Source organism: Marmota flaviventris, chromosome 17, assembly GCF_047511675.1.
Source record: "Marmota flaviventris isolate mMarFla1 chromosome 17, mMarFla1.hap1, whole genome shotgun sequence".
Lineage (NCBI taxonomy): Eukaryota > Metazoa > Chordata > Mammalia > Rodentia > Sciuridae > Marmota > Marmota flaviventris.
In genome coordinates, this window is record NC_092514.1 from 14,324,155 (window position 1) to 14,347,620 (window position 23,466).

At 38.7% G+C, this 23,466-nt stretch overlaps 1 protein-coding gene across 10 annotated transcripts in view; it reads right to left on the reverse strand.

Moving 5' to 3' along the window:
* Positions 1-23,466, reverse strand: part of Prpsap2 (phosphoribosyl pyrophosphate synthetase associated protein 2) — a 41,097-nt gene that overhangs the window by 8,209 nt on the left and 9,422 nt on the right. For all 10 annotated transcript variants that reach the window (XM_027922295.2, XM_027922291.2, XM_027922292.2 and 7 more), the window contains 3 exons: positions 14,764-14,936; positions 13,062-13,177; positions 5,585-5,640 (listed from right to left, as the gene is read on the reverse strand). In XM_027922295.2, the coding sequence (XP_027778096.1) occupies positions 5,585-5,640; positions 13,062-13,177; positions 14,764-14,936 (345 nt within the window). The remainder of the gene's footprint in view (positions 1-5,584; positions 5,641-13,061; positions 13,178-14,763; positions 14,937-23,466) is intronic.

Here is a 23,466-nt window from a genome sequence, read left to right on the forward strand (position 1 = left end):
AACTTAATTATCCCATTCAAATAGAGTTGAATTATGCCAAAAGCTTTTTGAGTCTACTAAGATAATGATGCAGTTTATCTTTTTTAGTTTGTTAACATGGTGAACTACATTTATTGAATTTTTAAAAATGTTAATCTAACCTTATGTTCCTGGGATGAACTTCAAATGGTTAGGATGCACTGACCTTTTATATATTGTTGGATTCAGTTTGCTAAAACGTTGCTTAGGATTTTTACAACTATGGTCATAAGGATATCAATCTGTAGTTTTCTTTTCTTGTATGTCTGTGTCTAGTTTTCCTATCAGGGTAATGATGGCCTCAAAGAATGAGCTGGAATCTTTCATCTTCTGTAACAGTTCACGTAGAATTAGTATTCTTTCTTTCTTAAGTGATTGGTAGAATTCACCACTGAAATCTGGGCCTCAGAATTTTCTCTTTTGGGGGTCTGGGGGTGTAGCTCAGTGGCAGAGCAATTGTGTACTGGGCTGCATCTCCAAAAAGGCAAAAAAGGAATTTTCTTTGTAAAGGTTTTCACTTCACTTTCCTCAGTAAGTATAGGCTATTCACGTTACCTGGTTCTTCTTGAGAAGGTTTTGGTAGTTTTCAAGCAATTTGTCCATTTCACCTAAGTTGCAGATTTACTGGAATAAATTTAATATAGTATTCTCTTATTATCCTTTTAATACCTGTAGTTTGTGGTATCTCTCATTCCCAGTACTGGTAATCTTTATTCTTTCTCCTGACTGACTGGAAAAGGTCTCATCAATTTTACTCTCAAATAACTGGCTTTCAGGTTTCATTGCTTTTCTCTACTGTTTATTTTCTATTTTACTGATTTGTGCTTTAATTTTATTATTTTCTTTCTTATGCTGACTTTGTTTTTTTTTCCCTCTACTATTTCTTCTTGGGTGCTGAGGATGGAAACCAGGGTCTTGCATGCTACCACTGAACTAGATCCCAAGCCCCTCTTATTTTGTTTTTTATTTGCTTTTCTTTTTCTAGAAAGTCTCTTAAGGTACAAGCTGAGATCACTGATTTGAGATCTTCTTTTCTATTACAAGTGTTTAGTCCTACAAATTTCTCCCTAAGTAGAGTTTTAATCACAAATTTTGATGTGCTGTGTTTTCATTTTCATTCAGTTCTAAATACTTTCTGATTTCCTTCTTGATTTCTTCTTCAACCCATGTGTTATCTAGAAGTGTGTGAGTTAGTTACCACATACTCAAGACTTCTATTATTAGAATTATTCTTAATTCCAGTGTGGCCACAGAAATTATTTTGTATGTCTTAAATCATTACTAATTTGAAGCTGTTTTTCATGTCCCAATATTGGCCTTAGTAATATATGTGTGCTCAAAAAGAATGGATCTTCTGCGTCCCTGGATGGAGTGTTCTAAACTGTGGAGTAGAGCCCCCCTGGTTGACAGGATCTTTCAAGTCCTCTGCAGCCTCACTGATTGTCTACTTGTTTTATTTACTATTGTCAGAGGAATAATGGAATCGCTAATGATCATCTTGGACAAATAAATTTCTCCTTGCAGTTATTGAGGTCGGCTTCATACATTTGAGGCTATGTTCCCAGTTCATAATGTTTAGGATTATCACAAATTCTTGAACAAATAAGCCCTTTTTCATTATGAAAAGATGTTCTTTGTCCCCAGCTATATTCTTTGCTCTAGTTGGTTTGATATCAATGTAGCCAACCCCATTTTTCCTTAAAAAAATTAGTCTTACCATGACATATAATGTTCTATATTTTTTCTCTTAACCTATGTCCTCCTCCTCACTACCTTGTGCCCTGCTTCATTAGGTCCCCAGCCACAGCATGTCCACCTCCCCAACTGGCCAGATTCCTGAGCATAATACTGGGTTTCATTTTGTCTTCCAACCCCAACAACCTAGTACACAACAAATATTCACGTCTTAAGGACACAATGAGTTCTCCCAGTTTTGGTTTTCCAACACCAAAAATTCAAAACATGCTCTTATCTAACAGTTTACAAGAATAGCTAAAAACAAAAAAGAAAAAATGTAGATTATACCAAATTCTCATCAGTATTATCAACACAAGACACATCCAAGGCATTTCCATGACACATGAAGAGCAAAGCCCTGGAAAATGCAAAATCCTGTTCTCTAGAGGGACAGAAATCTCACCTCTGTCAGGTTTCCTATGTGCACTAAAGAAAGCTTGGTTACAGTGTTAAGTCAAGGAATTAACTTCAGGCTTAAATCATTCTACTTCAAGATAAAGTTAAATTTTGCTTCTTTCAGTAGAAAGCATAACATTTTTACCATAGCACATGTAGTTTAACCTTTCCGTGGTATTAAAAAAATCTCAACTGCATATAAGTAAATATCGATTGGTCTGGTCCTACCCATGAGGAATCTGATTTATATTTCTAAGAAAAGGATGTTAAAGACTTCATGGAAGCAGGTCTGTACCACATAATCAATATAAAAGTGTGTGTGTGTGTGTGTGTGTGTATAGAATAATTGTATTTAGGAAAAGTGAGTCAAATGAAGAAATTTACCAAAAATTTTTAAATATCCCAAAATTTAAGGTTTAGTGTTCAGGGGCTGGGGATGTGGCTAACTGGTGGAGCACTTGCTTAATATATGCAAGGCTCTGGGTTAAATCCCCAGCAATGTTAAAAAAAAAAAAAAAAAAAGAACAAATATATTTAGTATTCATCTAACTTTAAATCCCTTCCTGCAAAAAAATTCAAGCCAGTTTTAAAAGAAATTCTTAGAGAAAAAAACTTCAGTCAAATACAATGGCAGCCTCTGCAGGAAAGTTTGGTACCACACAGATTAGCTCCTCCTTCACTTAAAAGTGGCTCTTCAAACAAAAGACCACAGAAGCCCCAACCAAAGTCCACTCTCCAGCCAGAGGACTAAGAAAAGGGCAGCCTGGTGAGTGAGACTACCTGTGGAAGGTCCTCGTTCTAGCCAAACACCACAGAATAATCTGCAGCCTGTGTCTCAGTGCTCTGGCTTAGGAGAAGTTCATGGAGACTGGCATCCCCCTCAGGGTAATGAGTGCCCAGCAGCGGAGAATGGCCCTCCCAATCTGTCTGGTCAGGTGGGAAACCTCAACTTCTCTCCTCAACCCAGTAACAAGCCCCATAACCTCCCCCACCATTTTCTCTACCAGAGTCAATTAGAGATCAGCAAAAATCAGGTTTTACAAAAGATCCAGACATAAAGACAGATGCAAATATCCAGGTTTTAAAAGAAAATCACTCACACCAGAAGTCAGGAAAATCTCAACATGAGTGAAATCAGCCAATTAACTAACACATGCTAACACCAAGAGTAGTCAACAGGCTATAATTATATGATGACAATTTAAAGCTTCCATCAAAAGAATATGACAGGGGCTGGGGTATAGCTCAGTTGGTAGAATTCTTGCCTCCCATGCACAAGGCCCTGGGTTCAATCCCCAGCACCACATATACACACACACACAAACACACAAACACGACAAAGAATAATTATGACATGCTTAAAAGCAATGGAAAAATCAGAAAGCCTATGCAAAGTAATAGGTGTCAGCAAAGAACTGGAAAATATATAAAAAAATAATTTTAGGAGTTAAAAAAAATAACCTGTGACTGGGAGTTAGTGGTAGGTTAGTGGTAGAGTGTGTGCTTAGCATGCTGGAAGCCCTGGGTTCTATCCCCAGCACCAAAAAACAAACATTAAATTAAAAAGCTGTTTTGACTTCAACTGAACTGATAGCTGCTGTCCCCAGCAGCCACCAGATGCTTGGCAGAAAAGCATTTAGCAGGAACTCTCCCAGACTTGTGAATACCATGAAGGAAATCAGGCCTGCAACACTGACACAGGCCACGTGGATAAGCCTTGAGGACAGATGCTGAGTCAAACAAGCCAGTCCCAGAGGGCCACGCACTGAGATTCCATTTATGAAATATTCAGAACAGGCAAATCGAAACAGGCAGAGATGGAGGGAAGTACGGGCAGGGAATAATTGTGTAATGGGCACAAGGTGTTTTTGTGGGATGATGAAAAAGTTTTATAATTGGAGGCAGGTGGTGGTTGCACAACATGTAAATGCATCAAATGCCAGCAAACTGTAACCTTCAAAATGGTTACTGTACGCCCTCTTTATCCACAGGTTCTGCATCCACATCCATGGACTCAATCAAGGACTGAAAACATTTGAGGAAAAAAAAAATGCATGTGTACTGAACATGCAGACTTTTTCTTGTCATTTATTTTAACTATTTACATAGCATTTACATTGTATTAAGTTTTAACCATATGAAATTCAGACATAATTTAAAGAATACAGGAGGATGTAGCATAGGTCGTATTCAAATACTATGCCATTTCACATAAGGAACTTGAGCATCTGTGGATTTTCGTATCAAAAGGGTGTCCTGGAACTAATCGCCTGCAGATACCAAGGGACAATTATATATCATATGTTTCTCAGAAGCATGAAAATCAAAGAAAAATAAATAAAAATCAGCCTTTAAACAAATGTTTAGAAAAGCTGTTTGAAATGTTTATATTCTGAAATGCATCAAGATTTCCTACAACTTAATCAAATGGACAAGAAAAGACCCAATGATAAAGCTTACAGAAGGTATGTGGGGCGGTGACACAGGCCTGGATATGGTTAGGAGGCAGGCCATAGAACGGGGTCTCATAATCGTTTTGGCCCAACACCAATTTATTTTTTTTTAAATATACTAAGTGTATACACTGTCAGGCTTAATTGATAATATCAAACAACTTATCTGTAAGATTTACGAAATCATGGCTTACTAAGAACCACACTCATTCTTTAATATTAACAGCACCTGGGCCCAGTGTGGAGGTACTTTATGTCTTCTATCACGCCACAGGACTCAATAGATAAGATATATCAGAGATAAGATATTCAATTGGAAAATCATTTTAGAAGACCTTTTTTTTTTTTTAAAGGAAAAAAGCCTTTATTCCTACCTGTGCTTTTGTTCTTTCCCTCTCCAATGGACTGGCTTCTCTAGAAAATAATGCCACATGAAATTCTGTCATCCAAAATCCAATTTTAAGTACTGTATCCCTGACTCGGCACTTACTGCAGGCTAAACATAACTCAGTACAGACTCGGGGCTGCCCACTCTGTATAGCTCAGGGTGTTTGTTTCTTAAAATGTTACCTTTTAACATGTGCAAATAAGTGGCCTCTCAACTGGATAAATTTCTGTTAATAAATCACTTAGTTCTTTGAATAAGAGGCAGCAAACAACCACAAGGTATATTCACCAGTATTTTAAGTGGCAGACTTAAAGACCCATAAGTGCTTGCCCATCTGGAAGGGAAGGAGGTGCTAATTAGTATTCCCCAGAACCTGGATGGCTTTGCTCAAGAAATATGACTGGCAGTCACAGGCTGGGATGGGGGGGGTGGGGTGGAGAAACTGAGTTGGCAGGATAATCTTTAAAATCAGTACATGGAAGAGAAAGAAGGGTTTCTAGGGGTACTACTGACATCTGGTTGGGAACTCCTGGGAGTTGATCAGAACCATCCTCAGAAGCTGAACCAAGGACAGGTATGAGGTCCCACCTACCTCTTGGCCGAGGCTGGAGACTTGGCCACGATGACTGCATTCCTGTAATCTGGGATCTGTGGTAGACAAGAGTTTGGGGATTACCACCATGTCTCTAAGAGGTCATGCTGACAGTAAGTGAAAAAGAAGGTTCCTAAAGACTCAAACTGTCCTATGATTCCTTGGAAGTTTTGCAAAAAGAGAAGTTCAAAACAAAGTCTTTTTTGGAAACTGAAGGAATGCCGACCTACTAAGGTGTGAGACTCAGAGATTCCTTTTAAGAGAAAAATAGGATAATCAGTGATTAGCTCACATATTTACACCGACAAATAACTGATATAAAGAGGATTCTATAAAGTCAACAGAAAATCCTCTCATGATTCCCAATTACATGCAGTTTCACAGTACAAGTAGGATAGTCACTCAATTCAAATCCAAGTTAACTGTCAAATTTCAAATTACTGTGGTCCAGAAATGACTATTCAACATATTGTAGTCACTACATGCCGAATGAACCAATTTTGGAAAGGAAAATCAGCCCTGTACTATTTTAATAAGAGCCTAAAACCAAAAGCAAACTAACAAAACCAATTAAAGTATCAACCCCACTTATGGTGGGGTTCCTGAGGGACTAAACTCATGGGAACTTCACCACTGAGCTATGTCCCCAGCCCTTTTTTCTATTTTTTATTCTGAAGCAAGTGTGAGACTTGTTGTCAAGGTTGACCTTGTCTCATCAAACATCATCATGATGCAATCTTCCTGCCTCAGTCTCCCAAACTGCTGGAATTACAGGCATGTGCTATGGTCCCTACCTGAAATCTTTTTAATGTTGAAAACTGATGTAATATGTGCTAGTGATGTAGTGATGATTAAAGTCAAAGATGTACCCATTTTCAAGGTCTAAGTGCATAGAAGATAATTTTTTTTTTTTGTATCAGGGATTGAACTCAGGGGCTCTCCACCACTGAGCCACATCCCCAATCCTATTTTGTATTTTATTTAGAGACAGGGTCTTAATAGTTTAGCGCCTCACTGTTACTAAGGTTGGCTTTGAACTTGAGATCCTCCTGTCTCAGCCTCTCAAGCAGCTGGGATTACACGTGTGCACGCCCAGTTTATAAACTGTTTTGAAAATAAGTTGCAGTTTGTTTCTAACTTCAACTTAGCAGTATTTTCAAATTATGTTCTCCCCATGGTTTTCCTTTCCTTTCCTTTCTTTTTTTTTTTTTGGTAGTACTGGAGATTGAACCCAGAGGAGCTTTACCATTGAGTTACTTCCAGATCTTTTCATTTTTAAGACAGGGTCTAAGTTGCCCAAGCTTGTCAAGAATTTGTGATCCTCCTATCTTTGTCCCCTATGTTGCTAGGATTATAGCGTGCACCACTGTGCCTGGCTTCCAGTGTTTTCTTGTTCTCACAATTTACCAGTCAGTTTTAATATCAGCAGTAATAACGCCTAACACACTGTATGATGCCTACCATATGAGAAACTTTGTAAATGAACAAAAAATTGATTCACTTAAGGATACACAGGTGCATTTGTCATGAGCATATGGATCAGTGCATCCACAGGAAAGCCTAGCTCTTCCTGTGTTCTCAGGGAGGAAGGCAGAAAAACATATTTTCACTTGGGCACTTCTTTATTTTTTTGGAATTCATTTGAAATGATCTCATGTATTTCCTTGTCTCATCAAACATCATCAACTAGCAAAAACCCACCCTAGAGAAGATATAACAACCAAGGAAACCATTAGTAAAACAAATAAAAGGACTCTAATCAAAACATGCCTATTGTCTCTTCCAAGGTTACACAGGAAATCATACATTTGAAGGAGGAACAGTTGTAATGAGAAAGAACAAAAAACAAGTCATAGCAGGGATAGTGATGCACACCTGTGGTTCCAGCTATCCAGGAGGATGAGGCAGGAAGATCAGTTATTTGAGCCTAGGAGTTTGGGACCAGCCTGGGAAACATAGCAAGACCCCATCTCAAAAATAAACCAACAAACAAATGGGGGAAGAGAAGAAATTATAGTCTATATTATCTTCTGAATTAGCACTTTAATTTTTTGGGGTTATATAACATGAAATAAAATAAGTAATTATTACAGATTTTTCTCTTTCCAAAATTTTTGAGTCATTTTCACTATGAGGGCCTAAACTGATAGTTGGAATGTAGGGAAGGCCTCAAATCTTACCAGAAAAAGTTTTTTTTTTTGAGGTCAATAAACTGCTGTCTTTTAAGTATAGTATTGTAAAAGGAAGTTATTTGGAAAAGTTACTGAAGAAAGAAATAATTCATGTGAGACAAAGAGTTCCTAAAATAAAAATCTAAGTACAATACAAACCAAAATTTAAAAGGCTTCTTTATGTAAAAAGTCACAAAGTGCTCTTATGTCAAAGAATAACATATATGACTAATAAAATTGCACAAATCTGATTTACCCAATAATGAAAGGGTGGTTCAACTTGAGAAAAATAAATTCAATACACTACATTAATAAAATAAAGGAATTCTCGGTGCGCGCGCGCACACACACACACACACACACACACACAAACAGAATTAATAAAGGAGGAAAACGTACAATTATTTCAATACAGAAAAAGCATTTGATAAATCCAATACCTTTTCATGATAGAAGACTCAGAAAAACCAGGAATTGCAGGGAATTTACCTGATATGATAAGGAGTATTTATGAAAAACCCATAGCCAACATCAGACTTAATGGTGAGTGAAAGCGTTTACCCTTAAGTTCATGATTGAAACAAGAATAACACTTTCACTACTTGTGTTTAAAATGCACTGAAAATTCTACCTGGAAATATCAGGCTTGAAAAGGAAATGAAAAAAACTCAAATTGGAAAGGAAGAGGTCAAACTAATTCCATTTGTAAGTGACCTGTTCTCATACGCAGGAACAATAAAGAATACAACCTCGACCCCCTGAAAACCCACAACAAACTACTATAGCTAAAAAATGAATGTTGCAGAATTGCAGGGTACAAGAGCAACATGCAAGTATCAGTAGTGTTCCTAAATTCCACCAATGGACACTCCAACAAACAAACAAAATTCTACTTGCAGTAACATCCAAAAACTAACAAACTTGGGAATAAATTTAACTTAGGCTAGAAAGTGAAAGATTTGTACACTGAAGAAACTGATATCTAAATACACGGAAAGAAATGTTGTATTCATAGGTAGAAGATTAAATATTAAGATGGCAATACTGTCCAAAATGATTCACAGATTTAATACAATCCCCATCAAAATTTGAGATATGGCTTATGATTGCAAATCAAGCAAGGTTAAGTCACCATGAGGCCTAAATGACTTTGTCTTCTTGGAGATTCTTCACATCTCCTCTCCAATTTAATTCAATAACAGATGTAATACTGGAGGTGAGGTCATGCATGGATTCTGTATTACAGTCTAGAACTAATGGTGTTAAAATACATTTAGATAGGAAGAATCCAGTGGAGAAAGGTGGGTAGGGAAAGTTTTGAAGCTCTATTGTGAATTACAAAGTGAAGGCAATGTATTTTATTTATGTATTTATTTATTTATTTATTTATTTTATTTGTGATTTTTAGATATACATGACAGTAGAGTGTATTTTGACGTATCATACATACATGGAGTATAACTTCCTATTCTTGTGATTGTACGTGATATGGCATTACACTGGTCATATACTCATGTATGCACATAGGAAAGTTATGTCTGATTCATTCTACTGTCTTTCCCATTCCCACCCTCCCTCCCTTCCCTTCATTCCCCTTTGAAGTAAAGGTAAAGTTGATTTTAGAAAAATTATTCTATATAGAATTTTTCTGGTCATAACCTGTTCAAAATATAACTGCTTCTGCTTTGTTTTAATCTGGGCTGGGAGAGAGGTGGGTTGACAGGGTTAAGACAAAAGAAAACCATAGTTCGTTGCAGGTATTCTGGTGCTGTCTCCATGAGCTTCACCTCTGGTTTTCCTACTTTCAGTAACCCAAATGAAGAATTTAAAGCTCTTTTATAAAATATTTTGGAAACAAAGAACATTTCATTGACAGTGATTCTAATATTCAGGTAATCAAACCTGATTTTTGCGGATGAATACTTGAATAAAACTCAACATGTTTCTGAAACAGATTGGTATGGAACAAGAATTAGTAGTTTATTTTCAATCCTTGAGTCATTCAACTGGATCAGTTAGAATTTTCCAGGGAAATAATGGCCTGTTAATATTGCCTGGAATAAATAAATGAATTCAACATTAAAAAAAAATTGAGATAAACAGAAAAGCTAATTTGCATAAATAGAAAAGTTGTTCTCAAATTTATATGGAGTCACAAGCTTCAAAGAGACAAAACAATCTTAAAAAAGAACAAAATTGGAGAACTCATAATTCCCAATTTGAATTAAAACTGAGCATGGTATTGGCAAAAGAGAAACATAAAGACCAACTTCAGAGTTCACAGATAAACCAAACATCTATGGTCAATTGATTTTTGACAATAAGGTACTAAAGCCATTCAGTGGGCAGAAGAATAATTTTTAATAAATGGTGATGGACAATTGGATATCCACATACAAAAGAATGAGTGTGAACGCCCACCTTACAACATATATGAAGAATAACTCAAAATGGATTAAGACTTACACCGAAGAGCTACAACTGTGAGATGTTTAGAAAACAGGGACATATCTTTGCTGAGGGCCATTGCTAAGTAAGAATGACGCATGGCATGACCCAGGTCATTTGCAGTGACATTGCATGTAAGGTGACCTTGCTCAAGGACCAGGGCGGATCCGGGTTTAGGGCGGATCAGGGGTTTAGGGCGTTCCCGGTTTAGGACAATCCGGGTTTAGGGCGGTTCCAGGTTTAAGGTGTACCCTGCTGGGAATAGGGCGTATCCTGCTGCCTCAGGCGCACCTGCTCCTTCAGTTCCCGTTGAGTTCTCGCAGGATTGAGAGAGTATTTGGGATTTTGCCCAGAACGTGATTTGGGCCCAGAACGTGTGTAGAGTGCCGGTGTGAGTTCGGGAATAAAGAATTGCTGTTTGAATCTACAAAGCTATGAGTGGCTCGTGATTTTGTACCCAGCCAGACTGCGGCATATCTTGATAACCTTGGATTGACAGTATATATTTTTTAAAGATAAGACAACAAAAACATAACTAATAATAAAACCTGGACATATGCCTACAGTCCACACGACTACAGTCCCAGTACTGGGGAGGCCAAGGCAAGAGGATAGATTGCTTGGGTCTAGGAGTTCGAGACTACCAGCCTGGGCAACATAGTGAGACTTTGTCTCAAAAAACAAACAAAGGCCATAAATTTGATCCTAGTATTGGAGGGAAAAAATATAGATCAATAAAAAATAGTTAAACAAACTTTATCAAAATTATAAACTTTTGTGCATCAAGGGACACTATCAAGAAAGTGAGGCAATCTGCAGAATGGGGGGAAATACTTGAACATCTTCTACCCAATATAGAGTCTGGTATTCACCAAGTTCAATGGCATTACTTTTTAGGGGATGCAAATAAAAATCACAATTATCACTTCACACCCACCAAGATGGCTATAACCAAAAAATAATCAGAAATAAATGGTAAGAACCACCATATATTCCTGGTTAAGTGAAAGAAGCCAGACAAGAGGATAAACTCTATAATTCCATTTATATGAAATCTCTAGAACAAGCAAATCCCTGGAGACAGGAAGCAGATTAGTGGTTGCCAGGCAACGGGGGCAAAGGGGTGGGTAGGTGGAATGGGGTTACTTAATGGGTTCAGGGTGTTCTGGGGTGATGAAGAACTGGGACTAGATAGAAATAGTGGCTGCTCAACATTGTGAATGAACTAAATGCTACTTATTTTTATGTTTAAATGGTTAATTTTATGTTGTGTGAAATTCGCTTTGTGAGACAAATACTTAATATGTTTGCTTCCAACATTCCCCAAACACAACTAAAAGATGGATAAGTTATAAACTGAGAAATCTAAGGGAAATAAATACCAACAAATCAAGAATGAAACAAAGAATGCCTACAACTCAGTAAGAAGCACACAAATGAAACCACTATTAAATAGAAGAAGGGATGTAACACATTTTCAGTGAGGAGGAAAAATATCTGAAGATATATTTGTTCAACCTCAATAGTCATCAGATCCATCCATCAAAGTGACAGGATACCATATCACAGGTATTCAACTAACAAGAGTTTAAAATTTGGTAGCGTAAGCACTGAAGCAAAGATGGATCCACAGGATTTTGATTTCATTGCTAGTGGGAACATAAGTTGGCACAACTGCTCTGGAAAAATCAAATATTCACACAACATGCAATTTTGAAATTTCACTAAGATACAAGGTGGCTTGTGTACCACTGGAGACGTTGAGCATGTTCACAGGAGAGCTATTATGATAGGGAAAGCCTACAAACAACTCATGGAAAAGATTAAGTAGGCTGAGATTCAGCTGCACAAAGAGCACTTCTCAGTAGTCAAATGGATAACTGCATGTACAACAACAGGGATGAGTTCCAGTTGTGTACATACTTCTTACGACATAACACCAAGTGAAATACTCAAAAGATTACAGTTTCTTCTTGTCAAAAGTTAAAAATGTGGGGCTAGGGATGTGGCTCAAGCGGTAGCACGCTCGCCTGGTATGCATGCGGCCTGGGTTCGATCCTCAGCACCACATACAAAACAAAGATGTTGTGTCTGCTGATAACTAAAAAATAAATATTAAAATTCTCTCTCTCTCTTTAAAAAAAAAGTTAAAAATGTAAACCTACATATATAATTTAGCATTAGATATACGAACTAAAACTATCTAAAAAGAAAATTCAAGGAAAAATGACAGGAGATTCGGGGCCCTGGGTGGGAGGAGGTAGTGAGATGGGGCAGAGAAGGATCACATCAGCAGATGTGAACTACTGGGATGGTTATCTCCTCTCTCTCTCTCTCTCTTTTGTACTGAGGATTTAACCCATGGGTGATTTACCACCAAGCTACATCCCCTTTTATAAAATTTTGAGACAGGGTCTGGATGAGTTGCCAAGGCCTAGAACTTGCTGGGATTACAGATGTGTGCCACTGCACCAAGCTAATTTTTGTTTTCTTGTTGGGTGATGGAATTAGGATCATGGGTGTCAACTACTCTGTCTCTGAACAGAGACAGAATGGAGAGATGGAGATATTCATATGAGCCAAGACCACACTTGGACAAATGATGAGACTAACTTATCTTTTATGATAAATGACTAGTCCAATTCTAGGTACTTGAGGTCCAAAAGAAAAGGCAATTTTAAGAGATGAGTAAAAGAGATAAATTACTTATTAAAACATTTAAAATACAGAAATGCATTTGTAAACCACAATAGATCGCTAAACAGGATACAACAAATTTTAATTCTTTAGGGACACCTCAAAGAAATAGAACTATACCTTTACCAGAATATTAAAATAAAAAGTTCAAGTTGGCTCACCTCTTCTTGAATATATTGTAATAGAAAGGGAGATGCTCTTAAATTATCCACAGGAATATTAAAGAAACCCTGAATTTCCTTCTGGTGTAAATCCATAGTAATGAGGTGGGTTAGACCTTCAAAAATAAAGCAGATACAAGCACATAAATAGTTGTAAAACTAGCTGCACCACAGGAAATTAGTATCATGTAAAATAAAATATTATATATAGTAAGTTACCATGAAAAAAATTACTCTTCTATCAAAAAACCCCCAGCATCATTATGGTTCAGATTTTTTGATACTATGAGATGCATGATTTTTAAATAAATTTAAAGTACAAAACAGTAAAGATAATAGTAATAGAGAAATGAATCTAAAAATTCTATGAGAGTGGTTCTATCTATCTCCTTGAATTTTCCTTAATAAGCATAACAAAGCCTACAGAGAAACTATACCAAGCAGGAAATGGAGCAAATGAAAAAACCCTCACTATATCTTTAAAGAATATCTGAAATGATGATCAGCAACGTATAGGGAAAATTCAATATGAAAAAATTTAAAAAGCAGTACTTGCCCAGAAGAGGAAAAAAAAAAAAAAAAAGAGCCTGATGGTTCCTCCAGGTGGAAGGTTGGAAGGAAAGGGTGGACCCAAAAGACTAAGTGAGGAGCCCCGGCTCCTCTTTTCAGTGCCTGTTACAGTGTTTTCAAGGGGAGATGCTGCCGAGGTCCCTGGGGTTAGTTTCATTTTTGCCTTCTTTGGAATGGTACACTAAAAAATATATTCTATGGTAAGCATCTGTGTTAAAATGCAGCGATATGGGGGATTTTTAAATTCCTCTTTGTGCTCTGTGATATGTACCTTATAATCATATACTCACAAGCACACATGGACATATAGGAGAGTGTTTGCACATGTACAAACACATACAATGGAAACTATGTAGAATATTTCGAAACAAGTGGACATATTTAGGATGCTACCTAAGAATACATAACACAAAAAAATACACACTGTTTGCAAAATATGCCTGTCCTGGAAAGGGAAAAGGCTAAAATACAAATAGTTGCTGTGTTAAGAGAAACATCAGGGTTCAGAACGACTGTCATCCTTCAAAACAAGTTTAATGTCATTTCAATATAAATTTGAACAAAGTTTTTAGGAAAAAATGAAAACAAAAGTTTTTCTCATTACCTCCATGTTTTAGGGAGTCGGAAACAGAATTCTCTGCAGAATTTCTCATTATTAGTCCCCTTATAGTGATTTTAGTTACCCATGGTCCAAAAAGATTATATGGAAAATTCCACAGGTAAGCAATTCATAAATTTTAAATTGCACATTGTCCTGAATAACACTATGAAATCTCATGATATCCTGCTTTGTCCTATTTAGGAGGTACATCATCCCATTATCCAGTGTATCTATGCTACAAATGTTATCCACCTGAAGTCACTTAGTAGCCATCTCAGTTGAGAGATCTGCTGTCCCAATACTGCAGTGCGCCTATAGTTTACTAGCACTCACTGTTTCAGGTACTGGGGGTCATGGCATATCTCTCTTGTGGAGAAGGATGGACTGCACAAACTAGTGGGGTTTAAAAGCAGCATCACTGTTTTTCCTCGGTTCAGCATTCTCATTTGCTTAAGAGAATGCTTTGAAATGATTTCTGTAAAAATAAACTCCCAAGCTCCCAGTCAGTTGTCAAGGATCTGCCTTTCTTACCAGCTTTGCACATCATGGAGGCCAATAATTTAGAGACAATGGAGCCTCTTTTCCTCATCTTGCACTGTTTGCTGTAAGGAAAGTAGGGGATCACGCCGATGATGCTCTTGGCACAAGAGGTCTTACATGCGTACACCATAATCAGGAGCTCCATGATGGTGGTGTTCACATCCCTGTAACCCAGGCACAGAAAATCCCATTGAGGGGTGTGAGACTTAAGATTTCCCTTCTGATCTGGGGATGTAGCTCACTAGTAGAGCATGCTTAACATGCTTGAGGCCCTGGGTTCCATCCCCAACACCAAAATAATAACATTATTATCTCCCTGTTCTAAGACTTGAGGTGTAAAACACAGAAACCAGTGATGTCTTCTCTTCTCATATCTCCATGAGCTCTCCACACATTTCCTCTCAACAGATGACTTTAGTTTCTTTCCCCCCCCCAAGACCAGCATTGTTCAGCAGGCAAGAGGCAATAGGGATTAGAGTTAATTTTGGAGTATTTCTGGTGTGCAAAATTCCTCTCTGATTAATGGCACAACACAGGTCAACTTGCATGGTGCAGATGCACCTGGTGGTAGGCTACCATGGAAGCTGTCTTCTGACAGAGTACTGGTCTCAGAGATAACTCCAAAATTACACACTACTCCCCACCCACTCCTGGTTCCTGGAAGATCTTGCTCCAGAATCCTCCCTCCCCAGAGATGGGAGTTCAAATCATTCCCACAGGGGTAAAAGGACCTCTTCCCAAAGGAACAGTAGGCTTATTATTGGGACGCAGCTCTTCTACTCTAAAAGGACTTATGATAAGTCCTGGGGTAATTGATCCCGATTATGAATGTGAAATAAAAATTATAGCCAGTTCTCCAAAGGGTATATCAGTAATTTCACCAGGAGATAGAATAGCACAGTTACTAATAATACCCAGCCTACATGATACATTTTCCAGTCGTACTGTAGAAAGAGGTTCCAAGGGATTATGCTCCACAGGTGTAGATTGGGCTATGCTTCCTTTAAATTTAGATTCTCGCCCCATGCTAAAACTAAATATTCAAGGACATGAATTTAATGGGCTACTGGATACAGGTGCAGACCTTAGCATCATCTCTCATCAAGAATGGCCAAAACATTGGCCATTACAACAAGCCACTCAAACGCTTTGAGGCCTAGGAGTGGCGACTAATCCCCATAGAAGTGCAATGGTATTAGATTGGAAGGATCCTGAAGGATGTGAAGGAACTATACAGCCATATGTATTGGATCATCTTCCCGTAAATTTATGGGGACGAGATGTCCTAGATCAATTAGGTTTGACATTAACAAATAACATCAATCAAAATGCACCCACTATTATGGCTACACAAGGTTTTAGGAAAGGAAAAAGATTAGAAAAACAAGAATAAGGTATAGCAGTACCAATACAAATAGATCAAGGCGGACAGACATGGGTTGGATTTTCAGAAAGGGCCACTGAGACAATAAAAATTACTTGGAAATCAGAAAGACCAGTATGGGTTCCTCAGTGGCCCCTGACTAAAGAAAAGATACAAGCAGCCCATGACCTGGTCAAACAACAATTAGCGGAAGGACATATACAACCTTCTGTATCTCCCCATAATACTCCCATTTTTGTCATCAAAAAGAAATCTGGTAAATGGAGATTATTGCAAGATTTAAGAGCCATTAATAATGAGATGGTTATTATGGGATCTGCTCAATCGGGGATTCCTCCATTGTCTGCTTTGCCAAAAACCTGGTATGTTTTAGTTATAGATATTAAAGATTGTTTTTTTTTCAATTCCAATTCATCCTGAGGATAGTCCACGTTTTGCATTTACTATCCCTGCACTAAATCATGAAGGTCCTGATCAGAGATATGAATGGAAAGTACTCCCTCAAGGGATGGCTAGCAGCCCAACTATGTGTCAAATTTATGTTAACAAAGTAATCCAGCCACTTAGAAATCAAAATCCTGAACTACAAATATTTCACTATATGGATGATGTATTATTAGCACACAAAGATAAAAACACATTGCTAGAATGTTATGCCACACTTACAAACTTATTAAAAAATTATAATCTAGAGATAGCAATAGATAAAGTACAATTAAATTTTCCAATTAATTATTTAGGAGTTCTATTATCCTCAACCATGGTCCGTCCACCAAAAATTCAAATACAAGTAGATCAACTCAAATCACTTAATGACTTTCAAAAGTTATTAGGAGACATAAATTGGATAAGGCCTTATCTAGGTGTACCAACAGGAGAGTTGGGACCTTTATTTGATATCCTAAAAGGTCCATCAGATCCAAATTCACCCCGAATGTTAACGCCTGAAGCAAGAAAGGCATTAAAAATCATTGAAACATATATGGAAAATATGCATTTGGATAGAATTGATATAAGTTTGCCTTTATTATTTATTGTACTACCAACAAAAAATATTCCTACAGGAGTATTTTGGCAAGAAGGTCCATTATTATGGATACATTTATCTTATTCTCCTAACACTATTCTTACTAGGTATCCTGAGGCTGTAGGACAATTAATACTCAAAGGAATAAAAGCAGCAAAGGGAGTGTTTGGAATTTCTCCCAATAAAATTATTACTCCATATACTATGAATCAAATTGATGAGTTAGCTAATGAGTTAAATACTTGGGCAATAATCATGTGCAAATCTAATGTTTCATTTGATAACCACTTACCATCTAATCCTTTATTGTCTTTTTGGTCACCACATCCTGTAATTTTTCCAGAAATGACAAGAAAAACACTTATCATGAATGCTCCAAATATATTCACTGATGGGTCAAATAATGGTACAGCAGCAATAGTTACACCTGATCAAACTTTTACATTTTTAGTACCCAAACAATCAGCTCAAAAGGTAGAGCTTAATGCAGTATTACAAGCTTTTGTGATGTTTAAAGATTCTGTATTTAATTTATTTTCCGATAGTCAGTATATAGTTAATGCTATAGTATCCCTTGAAGATGCTGGTAGGATTTCCCCTTCCTCTACTGTTTTCTCTTTACTTTCCACTATACAAAGTCTAATCTGGGACAGAAAAGATCCGTTCTTTATAGGACATATCAGGGCACATACAGGATTGCCTGGAGCCCTTAGTTTGGGCAATGATTTAGCAGATAAAACTACACATGACATACATATTTTCTCTACACTAGAAGAAGCTACAAATTTTCATAAAAAGTTCCATGTCAATGCTAATACTTTACAAAAGCGTTTTAAAATAACTAAGGAACAAGCTAGACAAATAATAAAACAATGTCAAAATTGTGTGACCTTTTTACCACAAGTTAAGCCTCCCTGGTGGTCTAGTGGTTAGGATTCGGCGCTCTCTTACCACAAGTTAATCTTGGAGTCAATCCTAGAGGATTGATACCTAACCATATTTGGCAGATGGACGTCACACACTTGCCAGAATTTGGAAAATTAAAATATTTGCATGTTACAGTTGATACTTCTTCTGGATTTTTGATGGGCTCCCTTCATGCCGGAGAAAAAACTAAAGATGTTATAGCTCATTGCTTACAAAATTTTGCCACTGTGGGCGTTCCAAAACAGTTAAAAACAGATAATGCCCCTGGTTATACTTCTACCTCTTTTAAACAATTTTGCTCAACATTTGGCATTACTCATATAACAGGAATCCCATACAATCCACAGGGACAAGGCATAGTTGAAAGAGCTCAAACTATTAAAATGTACTTATTAAAGCAAAAAGAAGGAATTGGGAAGGGGTATATATTCCCCAAAGATAAACTTAAAATAACCCTTTTTACTCTAAACTTTTTAAATTTGGATTCATCAAGGCTTAGTGCTGCGGAAAGGCATATGTGTCCAAAAAATGTACATAAGCCCAAGGTACTTTGGAAGGATATTCTAACAGGACAATGGAAAGGTCCTGACCCAGTAATTGTCTGGAGTCGGGGGTCTGTTTGTGTGTTTCCACAGGGAGAACAGCAGCCGATTTGGATTCCAGAGAGATTAACTAAGGTCCTGACCCAGTGATTGCCTGGAGTCGGGGTCTGTTTATGTGTTTCCACAGGGAGAACAGCAGCCGATTTGGATTCCAGAAAGATTAACTAAAGCGATTTCTACAGACCAAAAAGATGATTTGGCTCAAATCCATAACAGCTGATATCCAGAACTCCAGTTTGGCTACCCTTACATCTGCGACAGAACCAGGATGCTTTTTTCAATATCTATTTTATTATTGCCCTTTCCCACATCATGAAGTTCTATTTTGTTTTTTGAGCTCATACAGACCTAGGTTAATGTTTTGCTGATCAGTTCTATTTTTTGACTATAGAGTTTTTAAACATTGCAATGGAGATTTCACCTGTAAAAAGTTATAAGGCCTTTACTATTATGTTATGTGTTGTGTGCACACTTGTGTTTTATGTTGTATGTTTGTATGTACGTATGTCCATATATCATATATGATGAGCGCTCAAGAAAACATGGATCCAAATATTTTTTTTTATTCACGTGATTTAAATCTGCTTGTCATGATCGTTCAGCTAAAATTTGGGGGCCAACAGAGGTGAGGCAAAGAACCTCACCCCCCCGCTGGTACAAAGACCTATCCACAGGTGTGGCTGTATACTGGACGGGTAGGCAGTTATGGGTAAGATCCAATTGCAATGGTACCAACCTAAGACAGGAGGCTGATGCCTTGAGGTCAGCTCATCCAATAACGGGTAAGCACCATATGTACTATTGGACAACCTAAGGCAGGCATGGTCCCTAAGCCACATGCTTGTTGTTTAAACAGAGAGGGGGAGATGTTGAGAGCCACAGCCGAAGGGGCCCCAGCAAACTTTCAGACTGCCAGCTGATGATTGGCTCACAGTGGCCCCAGCAACTTCTAGCTGATTGGCTCCTCTGCGGTGATGCTCATTGGGCTGTTTCCCCGCCCTTTTAGACTGCCAGCTGATGATTGGCTCACAGTGGCCCCAGCAACTTCTAGCTGATTGGCTCCTCTGCAGTGATGCTCATTGGGCTGTTTCCCCACCCTTTCAGACTACAGAGCTGCTCATTGGGGGACTTTTTTTGGCTCCGCCCACGTGACCCAGCCAATAGGCCTCAAGAGCAGGAGGAGTGGGGGAGGTTGAGAGGCTTGTGGGAAGCCGGTGGTGGCAGTTGGGCTCTGAAGGTTTTTCCTGAGGAGCTGTTTTGTTTGGCCTGTGAGTGGTTCTAAAAATAAAGTTCGTTTCTTTTGACAAGTGGCTCCTGAATTGTGCCCAGCCAGACTGTGGCACCTCCCTGCTTACACCATCATCTGTCACACTCCCCTGGCTCATACTCATCAGCTTGTAAATATTCAGGTCCTTCTTCCATTAAAAACTACAATTCATAACCACCTTCTCTGAAGCCCCAACTCTTTGCTCCACTTTGCAGTACATCTTAGGAGAGTTGTCTACCCCATTAAGTGACCATGGCCTGCCCCTCCTGGAATATCCCTGAAGTCCATGCTCCATGCAGAGAAACTTGTCCTTAAAGAGAAGTTAGATGGCATAGGCCTCTGCTCAAGACCATGAGATAGCCTCCTCTTCTGCCCATGGCCAAAGCCCACGGTCTCACAGTGGCTCCCACAGTCCTTTATTATGATCAGCCCCTGTCCTTCCCTTGGCTCCATGCCCCCTTCTCAGCCCAGTCACACTCTATTCTGGTCAGTCCTCCTGCTGCTCATTGCCACAAAACACCTGGTTCTAGATGGTTCTATCAGACTCACTCCCATCCCTCATGCAGTTTTTGCTCCAACATTACCTTCATGACCAGACTTACCCTGTCTACCCTTCTACCCTCTCACTACCATCCCTCCTGATTCCTTGCTATACCAGTTTTTTGGTTTTTTTTTTAGTTGTACACAATACCTTTATTTTGTTTATTTGTTTTTATGTGGTACTGAGGATCAAACCCAGGGCCTCACATGTGCTAGGCGAGTGCTCTACCGCTGAGCCACAACCCCAGCCCTATACCAGGTTGTTTTTTCCATAGTGCTTATCACTTTCAGTATACTGGATAACTTATTTATCAAGTTCTCTGTATGTCTCTTCCATTAGAATATTTACCCCACAAGACAAGGATCTTTACCTGAATCAATCATTAAGGCACCTCACACACCAGTAACGGGAACTCACACATCACAGACATTCAACAAATACTGGTTAATGAGTGAATGGAAACACAGAACATTTGGATAAGTAGGTTTCTGTTATCATTGAATAACAAGTCTGACAACTGGTGAATTAAAACATATTTTCACAGAAGCATTCCATGTGGGAAGATGAGTAGAGGAACTGACAGCGAGTACAAAGTCACTCTATGATCCAGAACCAGGAGCAACAAGGAACAGGGCTTCCACCACTCAACTCAAATGATGAAACTTGCTTGAATCACAGGAAAACTTCAGTTAATGGACTTTTCTTCATCTAAAACCTGTCTCACACTTCTGGTAACTGCCACTGGAGTCTGTACTAAAATGAAGGAAGGGGCTGGGGCTGCAGCTCAGGGGTACAGTGCTCTCCTACAATGCATGAGGCTCTGGGCTCACCCCAAGACTCTAAAAAATCAATCAATAGATAAATGAGGTGGAGGCTATATCTGCCACCAGCAAATCTCCATGTGATTTCAGAAAGAAGACGACGGCATCCAGGCTTGTCATAACCTGGATGAGACTGAGGACCTGACTTAACACAAACTGTGGCACTCAGGGGACAATGTAAAGCAGAGATAGAAAGAAGATTTGGGGGATACTCAGTGGTCTTGACTAGGGGAAAAAGAAGCTGACAAAAGACAAGGACAGATGACGACAGTGTTGAAATAAACAAAAATATGCTAAGGAAGAAAAATGGAAGTATTTGAAAATGGGAAGGATTAACAGTCACCCTTCCTGAATTCTAATTCAACTGGAACTTCAGCTCCCACGTCTCTCCTGGACAATTCACACAGCCTCCAATATTTATCCAACTGACCCAAATTGTCTCTTAGGAGACAGAGGGCTGCAGACACTCAGGAGCCAGAGCAGCCTGAGCCGTCTATGCCTGCACCTTCCCTCCCTGATGCTGCAGTGGGGTACAGGACAGGCGGGTCTTCCACTAGCACTCTGGCACAGGACAGGCCTGGAAAGAGGAGAGTGGCATAGGATACCAAGACTCGGTGCCTTCAAGCCCAGCTCTGCTGGGGACCATGAAGGTCTAAGCAGAAGAGGAAGCAAGGGCACCTGATTAAGGCCAGCCACAGCCACTCTCTCACTTTCTTATAGCACATACACTCTCCCTGGGTTGGGATGCAATGACATTTCCTTGCCATTCCTCTTTCTGGGACAGATAAGAGTTTTGTGACACCATCCTGAGGAAGCAAAATCATGACAAAGACAGTAAAAGTTTAGGTGAAAGTTATGTGTGTTCCAAAACTAAATTCCTGGGAAATTTGGCTTTTCTTCCTTTTCTTTGCTGTTTATCATATTTATTTTATGAGTGTGTGTATGTATGTATGTATATATCTATATCTATTACTAAATTTGGTAGGCAGCAATTTTCAGACTCTGAGCTAAAAAATGATGCAGTCTCCAAACTGATTTCTAGATGTTAAGAATGTTCTGAGGCCTTGGTTCTTGCATTAAAAAAGCAGGAATTCATAGAAAAGAAGTGGTTAGAAGTTAGGGCTTCCATACCATATGAGCAGGGAAAGGGAAGAAGACAAAGGCTCTTAAAGGAAAAGACCAAACAGGCCCTCTGGAGAACAGATAGGAGAAAGGGTACAGTTTTGTGATAATTAGGTGGCTTCTTACATTGGTAAGATTTCTTGTCTAGTCTTAGGACAGAAGTCAATCTCCCTGGTGGGAAAATTCAACTCTAGGAAGAATTATGACACCTGAAATCTTTTGTGAAGTTTTGCTCTTATGCAGATAAAGAGAGTTCAGAGAAGGCCCTCATCCTTCATCTATTGTTTCTCAGATGTCCTCAGATCAAAATAATCCCTATGTCATTGTGGGATACCTTGTGTCCCTTATAGAAAGAGGACAGGGTAGGATGAAGATGGCATGATCTGGGTGGATGAACCTGCCACTTTCTGGCCACCTGTAGCCCCTCTGCCTGGCCAAAGCTGGGACACTTGGGGCCCCTGCTCCTTATCAGAGTTTGGAATGAATAACATGGGGATTAGAGGAATGGCCAGGCCATTTTTTTAAAAAGCAAAAAGCAATCATTCTGAGTGGAAAATTTCCATTCATGGAGGTGTCTGGGAACCTCTGGGGACAAATGCACAGTGGACAAATGCACAGTAGACAAATGCACATTTGACCTGGATCAGCTGAGAATGCAAGCACAAGCACAGGGCTCCATGTGATCACCCTGTGGCTCTTCATTCAAAGTGGCACAGAAAACCTCACTGAATTCTCTACACTCAGCTTATACATCTGTAACTCCACAATTTCTAGAACACATGTATTGGCGTCCAATGTGGGCCAAGAGGCCACATTTAAATTATCTACAATAAAATCTTTACGAATCCCACATAAGAAAATCCCCCTTCCCTAACCTGTTTTGCGTTTTTGGAGAAGTGGGAGTAGAAATGCTTCCCTGCAAGCCTTACATAATCTCAACTATTGACTAGAATAACTTCATGCATTCTGTTATCATTACGAACCTCCACTCTAATACTTGCTT